The sequence below is a fragment of the Myiozetetes cayanensis genome, unplaced genomic scaffold, assembly GCF_022539395.1.
Source record: "Myiozetetes cayanensis isolate MyiCay16 unplaced genomic scaffold, myiCay2020 scf1241, whole genome shotgun sequence".
Taxonomy (NCBI): Eukaryota; Metazoa; Chordata; class Aves; order Passeriformes; family Tyrannidae; genus Myiozetetes; species Myiozetetes cayanensis.
The window spans coordinates 1,374-10,871 of NW_026086873.1; the positions used below are offsets into that span (position 1 = coordinate 1,374).

The 9,498-nt window shown below is 61.0% G+C and overlaps 1 protein-coding gene across 1 annotated transcript; it reads left to right on the forward strand.

Moving 5' to 3' along the window:
- The first annotated feature begins 1,435 nt into the window (after positions 1–1,435).
- On the forward strand, positions 1,436–8,694 carry LOC126635985 (syntaxin-5-like). Its single transcript, XM_050307675.1, is given in 10 exon segments — positions 1,436–1,457; positions 2,548–2,607; positions 2,698–2,767; positions 4,247–4,363; positions 4,484–4,540; positions 5,437–5,507; positions 5,568–5,593; positions 5,596–5,663; positions 7,869–7,990; positions 8,073–8,694. Coding segments are annotated over 10 exon segments (759 nt in total). The 5' UTR covers positions 1,436–1,449; the 3' UTR covers positions 8,233–8,694.
- Positions 8,695–9,498: the final 804 nt, after the last annotated feature.

The following is a 9,498-nucleotide window of genomic DNA, read 5'->3' on the forward strand; positions in this document are numbered from 1 at the left end:
TAATTTTGGGGGGGTCTCTCTGTATTTAGGGATCTCTGGGTATTTGGGGGGGTCTCTGGGTATTTTTGGGGTCACTGACCCCCGCCCCCCAGGCCGATGTTCCCCGATGCAGACCCGGCGCCGGGTGGGTTTTAGGCCTCGGGACCCGGCGCTTCACGCGGGGCCCCCCCCGAGCCCGGCAGGGCCCCCGACGTGGCCGAGCCCCTCCCCCGCCGCCCTCCCCCGCCCCCGAGGCCGTCATGTCGTGTCGCGACAGGACCCAGGAGTTCCTCTTCGCCTGCAAGTCCCTGCAGGGCCGCCAGGTGGGAGAGACCCCCCAAAAAGGGAGGGACCCCCCTCAGGACTCTCTGTGACCCCCAGGACCCCCAGGGACCCCCTGGGACCCCCGTTGACCCACAGGACCCCCTGTGACCCCTCGGGGACCCTCCCGCTCCAGGGAACCCCTGGGACCCCGGGGACCCCCTTGTGACCACCCTGTGACCCCAGGGGACCCCACTGCTGACCTCCCGGGGACCCCTCCCGGACCCTCCCAGGGACCCCCCTTTGATCCCCTGTGACCTCTGGGGACCCCCTTGTGACCCCACCCTTTTTGCCCCCCTCTTCACCCCGGGGTCCCTTCCCCCCTCCCTCCCCCACTCAGTTCACCCGGGGTCCCTCAATCCCATCCCCTCCCCCTGGGGATCCCCCTGTGTGTCCCCCCTTCCCCCACCTCAACCCTGGGGTTCTCCCTACCCTGACCCTTCGTGACCCCCCAGGAGTCCCCCATTGCCCCCTGACCCCCGAGGGACCCCTGACCCCCCAGGAGTCCCCATTACCCCCTGACCCGAGGACCCCTGACCCCCAGAGAGCCCCTTGCACTGGGGTCCCCCTGATCCCCAGGGGGTCCCCCTTGTTTTGGGTGCCCCTGAACCCCCTTCGTTCTGGGGTCCTCTCCTTGCCCTGGGGCTGCTGACCCCCCTTGCTCTGAGGTCCCCTGACCCCCAGGAGTCCCCCTTGTTTTGGGGTCCCCTGGACCCCTTGCCCTGAGGGTCCCTCCTTGCCCTGGGGTGCCCCTGACCCCCCTTGTTCTGGGGTCCCCTGCCCCCAGGGGTCCCCCTGTTCTGGGAGTCCCCTGCCCCAGGGGTCCCCCTTGTTTGGGGTCCCCAGAGCCTCCCCTTACCTGGGGTCCCCTGAGCCCCCCTTTGCTCTGGGGTCCCTCCTTGCCCTGGGGTGCCCCTGACCCCCCTTTGCTCTGGGGTCCCCCTGCCCCCAGGGGTCCCCCTTGTTCTAGGTACCTGAGTCCCCCTTGTTTAGGGTCCCCTGCCCCCAGGGAGTCCCCTTGTTTTAGGGTGCCCTGCCCCCAGGGGTCCCCTTGATTTTGGGGGTGCCCCTGACCCGCTGTGTCCCCAGGCCGGGGGTCTCAGCCCAGCAGAGTCTCGGGCCGGGCAGAAGCGCAGCGAGTTCAGCCTGATGGCCAAGTGAGGGGGTCCAAAAATGGGGGCTGGAGCTCCAAAATAGGGGGTTAGAGGGCTCCAAAAATGAGAGTGGGGGCTCCAAAATGGGGGCTGGGGGCTCCAAAATGGGGAGACAGGAAGGGGTTAGGGGGCTCCAAAAATGGGGGACAGGAAGGAGGTTGAGGGGCTCCAAAATGAGGAGTGGGGGCTCCAAAATAGGGGGTGGGAGCTCCAAAATGGGGATTGGGGGCTCCAAAAATGGGATTGGGACTCCAAAATGGGAGGTTAGGGGGCTCCAAAAATGGGGAGCTGGGGGCTCCAAAAATGGGGAGTGGAGGCTCCAAAAATGGGAGTGGGGGCTCCAAAAATGGGGGCTGGGGCTCCAAAAATGGAGGTTGAGGGTCCAAAATGGAGTGGGGAGCTCCAAAAATGGGGGCTGGGGGCTCAAAAAATGGGGGTGGGGGCTCCAAAAATGGGGATTGGGGGCTCAAAAAATGGTGGGGTGGGGACTCCAAAAATGGGGGTTAGGGGCTCCAAAAATGGGGGTTGGGGGCTCCAAAATGAGGGACAGGAGGGGGTTGGGGGCTCCAAGAAATGGGGCTGAGGGCTCCAAAAATGGGGCTGGGGGCTCCAAAATGGGGAGTGGGGGCTCCAAAAATGGGGGCTGGGGGCTCCAAAATGGGAGGTTGGGGGCTTCAAAAATGGGGGCTGGGGCTCCAAAAATGGGGGTTGGGGTCCTCAAAAAGAGGTGGGATCCCCAAAAGGGGGGTTGGGATCCCCAAAAGGAGGGTTTGGGGTCCCCAAAAATGGGAAGTGGGGCTCCAAAAATGGGGGGACAGGAAGGGGTTGGGGGGCTCCAGGAATGGGGGTTGGGGTCCCCAAAACTGGGGGCTGGGGTCTCCAGGTGGGACAGGAAGGAATTGGGGTCCCCAAAAAAGGGGGGGTTGGGATCCCCAAAAATGGGGGGTTGGGGTCCCCATCTGGGCCAGGGGTGGCTCAGGACCCCCAGGAATTTTGGGGAGGGTCCCTGGGCGTGCTGGGATCGGGATGGGGGTCCAGGGACCCCCCAAAATCCCTGACCCCCCCCTTTTTCCCCCCCTTTCCTCCCCTGCAGGCGCATCAGGAAGGACCTGAGCAACACCTTTGCCAAGCTGGAGAAGCTCACCATCCGTCAGTGGGGGCTGGGGGGGTTTAGGGGGTCTGGGGGAGTTTAGGGGGGCTGGGGGTCCTGGCAGCCCCCTGACCTTTTTGTGTCCCCCTTCAGTGGCCAGAGGAAATCCTGTTGCGATGATAAAGCCGTGGAGATCGAGGAGCTCACCTACATCATCAGACAGGTTTGGGGGGGCTGATCCTTCTGGGGGGGGGCCTGACCTTTCTGGGGGGGTCCCTGACCCTGCAGGGGGGGTCCCTGGCCCTTCTGGGGGGGTCCCCGACCCTTGGGGGGGTCCCTGATCCTGCAGGGGGCCCATTTTGGGGCCTGACTCCCAAGGGGGTCCTTTGGGGATCCCTGAGCCTTTGGGGGTCCTGACACTTGGGGGGTCCTGATCCTTCTGGGGGTCCCTGACCTTCTGGGGGTCCCTGACCCTTCTGGGAGTCCCTGACCCTTCTGGGGGGGTCCCTGACCCTTCTGGGGGGGTCCCTGACCCTTCTGGGGGGGTCCCTGACCCTTCTGGGGGGTCCCTGACCCTGCAGGGAGGTCCCTGCCCCTTGGTGGGGGGAGGGGTTGCCACATTTTGGGGGTCCCTTCTTAGCCTGGTGGGGGTGGAGGGGGCCTTGACCCCACAGGGCAGGTTTTGGGGGGTCCCTGACCCCCTGGGACACATTTTGGGGTGTCCCTGACCCCATGGGGCAGGTTTTGGGGGGTCCCTGAGCCCATAGAGAAGGTTTTGGGGTGTCCCTGATCCCCCCTTTGGCCCCCCCAGGACATCACCAGCCTGAACAAGCAGATTGCTCAGCTCCAGGAGGGTCCCTGGGGTGGGGTTTGGGGGGTCCCTGACCCCCTGGGGTGGGGTTTGGGGGGTCCCTGACCCCCTGGCACACATTTTGGGGTGTCTTTGGCCCCCCCAGGACATCAGCAGCCTGAACAAGCAGATTGCTCAGCTCCAGGAGCTGCTCTGGGGGGGTCCCTGGGGTGGGGTTTGGGGGGTCCCTGACCCCACAGGGCAGGTTTTGGGGTGTCCCTGACCCCCCCCTGTGCCCCCCCAGGACATCAGCAGCCTGAACAAGCAGATTGCTCAGCTCCAGGAGCTGCTCTGGGGGGGTCCCTGGAGCGGGGTTTGGGGGGTCCCTGACCCCACAGGGCAGGTTTTGGGGGGTCCCTGAGCCCCTGGCACACATTTTGGGGTGTCCCTGACCCCCCACCCTGTCCCCCCAGGACATCATCAGCCTGAACAAGCAGATTGCTCAGCTCCAGGAGGGTCCCTGGGGTGGGGTTTGGGGGGTCCCTGAGCCCCTGGGGCAGGTTTTGGGGGTCCCTGACCCCCTGTCACACATTTTGGGGTGTCTTTGGCCCCCCCCAGGACATCAGCAGCCTGAACAAGCAGATTGCTCAGCTCCAGGAGCTGCTTTGGGGAGGTCCCTGGAGCGGGGTTTGGGGGGTCCCTGACCCCACAGGGCAGGTTTTGGGGGGTCCCTGAGCCCCTGGCACACATTTTGGGGTGTCTTTGGCCCCCCCAGGACATCAGCAGCCTGAACAAGCAGATTGCTCAGCTCCAGGAGCTGCTCCGGGGGGGTTCCTGGGAGGGGGTTTGGGGGGTCCCTGACCCCATGGGGCACATTTTGGGGTGTCCCTGACCCCCCTTTGGCCCCCCCAGGACATCACCAGCCTGAACAAGCAGATTGCTCAGCTCCAGGAGCTGCTCCGGGCCCGGGGGGGCCCCGGCGGCCGCCACGTCCACTCCCACTCCAACACCGTGGTGGTGTCGCTGCAGGTGGGACTGGGGGGCACTGGGGGGCACTGGGGGGCACTGGGGGTGGGGAGGGGGGCAGGGACACTCAGCAACCCCCCCAGCACCTCCTGAGCCCCCCCAAATTGTCTTATCCTCCCCCAGTCCAAGCTGGCCTCGATGTCCAACGACTTCAAGTCGGTGCTGGAGGTGCGGACTGAGGTGAGTCCTGGGGGCTCCTCCCCTTCCCCCTTTTCCTCCCTCCTCTGATTCCAAATTCTCCTTTTCTCCCTTTTTTATTTCCCCCTTTTTTTCCTTTTTCCTTCCTGGTTTTTTTTTCTGTTTTTTGTTTTCCTCCTTTTCTGCCTCCCCCCTTTTTTTCCTCTCCATTTTTTTTCTTCCTCCTTTTTTTCTCTTCTTTTTTTTTTTTCCCCCTTTTTTCCTCTCTCTCTTTTCTCCCCTCCCCCTTTTTTCCCTTCTCCCTTTTCCCTTTTTTTCCTTTCTCATTTTTCATCTTCTTTTTGTTTCCCTTTTTTTCTTTCCCTTTTTGCTCTGCAATTTTTTTTTCTTCCCCTTTTCCTTTCCTTTTCCTCTCTTTTTGCCCCACCCTTTTCCCCCCATTTTCTCCCCCCATTTCCCCCTCATTTTCCCCCATTTCCCCTCATTTCCCCCAATTTCCCCATTTCCCCATTTTCTCCCCATTTCCCTCCTCATTTCCCCCATTTCCCCCCCATTTCCTCCCCATTTTCACCCCAATTTCCCCCCCATTTCCCCCTCATTTCCCCCCATTTTCCCCTCATTCCCCCAATTTCCCCCTCATTTCTCCCCCATTTCCCCCATTTCCCCCTCATTTCCCCCATTTCCCCCAATTTTCCCCTCATTTTCCCCCATTTCCCCCAATTTCCCCAATTTCCCCCTCATTCCCTCAATTTCCTCCATTTCCCCATTTTCCTCCATTTCTCCATTTCCCCCATTCCCCAATTTCCCCCTCAATTTCCCCATTCTCCCCATTTCGCCCATGTCCTCCCAATTCCCCCAATTTCCCCATTTTCCCCTTCCTCCATTTCCCCATTTCCCCCAATTCCCCCTCATTTCCCCAATTTCCCCATTTTCCCCAGAACCTGAAGCAGCAGCGGAGCCGCCGGGAACATTTCTCGTCCCCTCCGGTCACCCCCAACAACCTCGGTGAGTCCTGGCATTTTTGGGGGTCTGGGGGTCCTTGTGCCCCTGACCACTCCCCTGCCCCCAGGGACCCGGGGGTGCTGCAGGACGAGCCTCCTCGGGGCCGTGGGCCATCGAGATGGACCCCCGGACCCAGCAACAGCTGCAGCTGCTGGACCAGCAGGTGGGGGGCTTTGGAGGCTTGGGGGCTGCAGAACCCCCAGCAGGTGGGGACCCCTAAGAGAGGGGTCTGGGGGCTTGGGGGCTGCAGAACCCCCCAGCAGGTGGGGAGACCCCTAAGGGAGGGGTTTGGGGGCTGCAGAACCCCCCAGCAGGTGGGGAAACCCCCAAAAGGGGGGTTTGGGGGCTGCAGAACCCCCAGCAGGTGGGGAGACCCCCAAGGGGGGTTTGGGGATGCAGAACCCCCCAGCAGGTGGGGAGACCCCCAAAAGGGGGTTTGGGGGGCTTGGGGGCTGCAGAACCCCCCAGCAGGTGGGGAGACCCCCAGAAGAGGGGGTTTGGGGCTGCAGAACCCCCAGCAGGTGGGGAGACCCCTAAGGGAGGGGTTTGGGGGCTGCAGAACCCCCAGCAGGTGGGAGACCCCCAAAGAGGGGGTTTGGGGCTGCAGAACCCCAGCAGGTGGGGACCCCAAAGGGGCTTGGGGGCTTGGGGGCTGCAGAACCCCCAGCAGGTGGGGAGACCCCATAAGGAGGGGTTTGGGAGATGCAGAACCCCCCAGCAGGTGGGGAGACCCCCAAAAGGGGGGTTTGGGGAGGATTTGGGGCTGCAGAACCCCCATCAGGTGGGGGACTCCCAAGGGGGGTTTGGGGGCTGCAGAACCCCCAGCAGGTGGGGAGACCCCAAAATGGGGGTTTTGGGGATTTGGGGGCTGCAGAACCCCCATCAGGTGGAGACCCCCAAAGGGGGGTTTGGGGGCTGCAGAACCCCCAGCAGGTGGGGAGACCCCAAAGGGGGTTTGGGGAGGATTTGGGGCTGCAGAACCCCTAGGAGGTGGGGAGACCCTCAAAAGGGGAGGATTTGGGGGCTGCAGAACCCCCAGCAGGGCCCCTCTCAGCTGGGGGCTCCACATCCCTCTGTCTGGGGTCCCACTGCCCTCCCCTGCTTTGGGATCCCCCAAAATCCCCCCTTTTCCCAGGATTCCTAAACCCAGACCCCCAAAATCCCCCTTTTCCCAGGATTCCTAAACCCAGACCCCCCAAATCCCCCTTTTCCCAGGATTCCTGCACTTACACCCCTAAGGGGGTCCCACCACCCTCCCTGTTCTTTGAGACCCCCAAAACCCCCAAAAAGCCCTCAAAGCCCCCAAACCCCCTTCTTCCCAGGATTCTTACACCCAGATCCCCCCAAACCCCCAAAACCCCCCAAATCCCCCAAAGCCCCCTTTTTTGCCCCCAGGGCTCCTCCACTCCCAAACCCCTCTGAGGGGAGGTCCCACCACCCTCCCTGTGCTTTGGGACCCCCATAAACCCCCCAAAACCCCCCAAAATCCCCTTTTCTTCCTCCCCAGGACTCGTACCTGCAGAGCCGAGCCGACACCATGCAGCACATCGAGTCCCCCATGGGGGAGTTGGGGCTCAAACCCCCAAAAACCCCCTCAAACCCCCCAAAATTCCATTTTCCTCCCCTTCCAGGACTCGTACCTGCAGAGCCGAGCCGACACCATGCAGCACATCGAGTCCACCATGGGGGAGTTGGGGCTCCAATCCCTTCAAACCCCCCAAAACTCCCCAAAAACCCTCCAAAACCCCCTGAAACCCACCCAAAATCCCCCCAAACCCCCCCAAAACCCCCAAAAATCCCCTTTTTTCCCTCCCCAGGACTCGTACCTGCAGAGCCGAGCCGACACCATGCAGCACATCGAGTGCCCCATGGGGGAGTTGGGGCTCCAATCCCCTCAAAACTCCCCAAAACCCCTCAAACCCCCCAAAACCCCCCAAAATCCCCTTTTCTCCCCCCCAGGACTCGTACCTGCAGAGCCGAGCCGACACCATGCAGCACATCGAGTCCCCATGGGGAGTTGGGGCTCAAACCCCTCCCAAACCCCCCAAAAACCCCCATAAAAACCCCTCAAACCCCCCCCAAAACCCCATTTTTTCCCCCCCAGGACTCGTACCTGCAGAGCCGAGCCGACACCATGCAGCACATCGAGTCCCCATGGGGAGCTGGAGCTCCAATCCCCTCAAACCCCCAAAACCCCTAAAACACCCTAAAAATGCCTTTTTTTTTGGCCCCCAGGACTCGTACCTGCAGAGCCGAGCCGACACCATGCAGCACATCGAGTGCCCCATGGGAGAGTTGGGGCTCCAATCCCCTCCCAAACCCCCCAAAACCCCTAAAACACCCCCAAAATGCCTTTTTTCCCCCCCAGGACTCGTACCTGCAGAGCCGAGCCGACACCATGCAGCACATCGAGTCCACCATCGTGGAGCTCGGCTCCATCTTCCAGCAGCTCGCCCACATGGTCAAGGAGCAGGAGGAGACCATCCAGAGGTGCCTGAAACCCCCCAAAAACCCCTAAAAACCCCCAAAAACCCCCAAAACCCCTCTAAAGACCCCCCCAACGCCCCCCCAGGATCGACTCGAGCGTGGAGGACGCGCAGCTCAACGTGGAGGCCGCGCACGGAGAGATCCTCAAATACTTCCAGGCGGTCTCGGCCAACCGGTGGCTGATGGTGAAGATTTTCCTGGTCCTCGTCGTCTTCTTCGTCGTCTTCGTGGTGTTCCTGGCCTGAATTCCCACAGTTTTGGGATCCCTGTGGTGTTCCTGGCCTGAATTCCCACAGTTTTGGGGTCTCCATGGTGATCCTGGCCTGAATTCCCACTTTTTTTGGGATCCTCGTGGTGTTCCTGGCCTGAATTCCCACAGTTTTGGGATCCTCATGGTGTTCCTGGCCTGAATTCCCACAGTTTTGGGGTCTTTGTGGTGTTCCTGGCCTGAATTCCCACAGTTTTGGGATTCTCATGGTGTTCCTGGCCTGAATTCCCACAGTTTTGGGATTCTCATGGTGTTCCTGGCCTGAATTCCCACAGTTTTGGGATCTTTGTGGTGTTCCTGGCCTGAATTCCCAATTTTTTTGGGATCCCTGTGGTGTTCCTGGCCTGAATTCCCACTTTTTTTGGGGTCTTCGTGGTGTTCCTGGCCTGAATTCCCACTTTTTTTGGGGTCTCCATGGTGTTCCTGGCCTGAATTCCCACTTTTTTTGGGGTCTCCATGGTGTTCCTGGCCTGAATTCCCAATTTTTTTGGGATCCCTGTGGTGTTCCTGGCCTGAATTCCCAATTTTTTTGGGTCCTCGTGGTGTTCCTGGCCTGAATTCCCACAGTTTTGGGGTTTTTTTGTGGTGTTCCTGGCCTGAATTCCCAATTTTTTTGGGTCCTCGTGGTGTTCCTGGCCTGAATTCCCACAGTTTTGGGATCCTCCTGGTGTTCCTGGCCTGAATTCCCACAGTTTTGGGATCCTCCTGGTGTTCCTGGCCTGAATTCCCACAGTTTTGGGATCCTCGTGGTGTTCCTGGCCTGAATTCCCACAGTTTTGGGATCCCCGTGGTGTTCCTGGCCTGAATTCCCACAGTTTTGGGATCCTCGTGGTGTTCCTGGCCTGAATTCCCACTTTTTTTGGGATCCTCGTGGTGATCCTGGCCTGAATTCCCACAGTTTTGGGATCCTCGTGGTGTTCCTGGCCTGAATTCCCACTTTTTTTGGGTCTTTTTCCCTCATTTTCCACCACTGGAATTGTTTTCTCCTCCCCCCCCCACCCCACTCATGGACTTGGCCCCACGGATGGACACGGGTGGGGACCCCCAAATTTGATCCCCCTGGGGTTGTGGGGAGGGGAGGGAAGGGGGTTGGGAATGTTTTGGGACCCCCTCAATGGACCAGGGTCTCCCCTCACCCCCAATGGTGGGAGGGCTGGGGACCATTAAGGGGACCTCCAAAAGGGTGGGACCCCAATAAAGGGGTGGGACCCCAAAAAAAGAGGCTGTGTGGGATTAAGGGTGA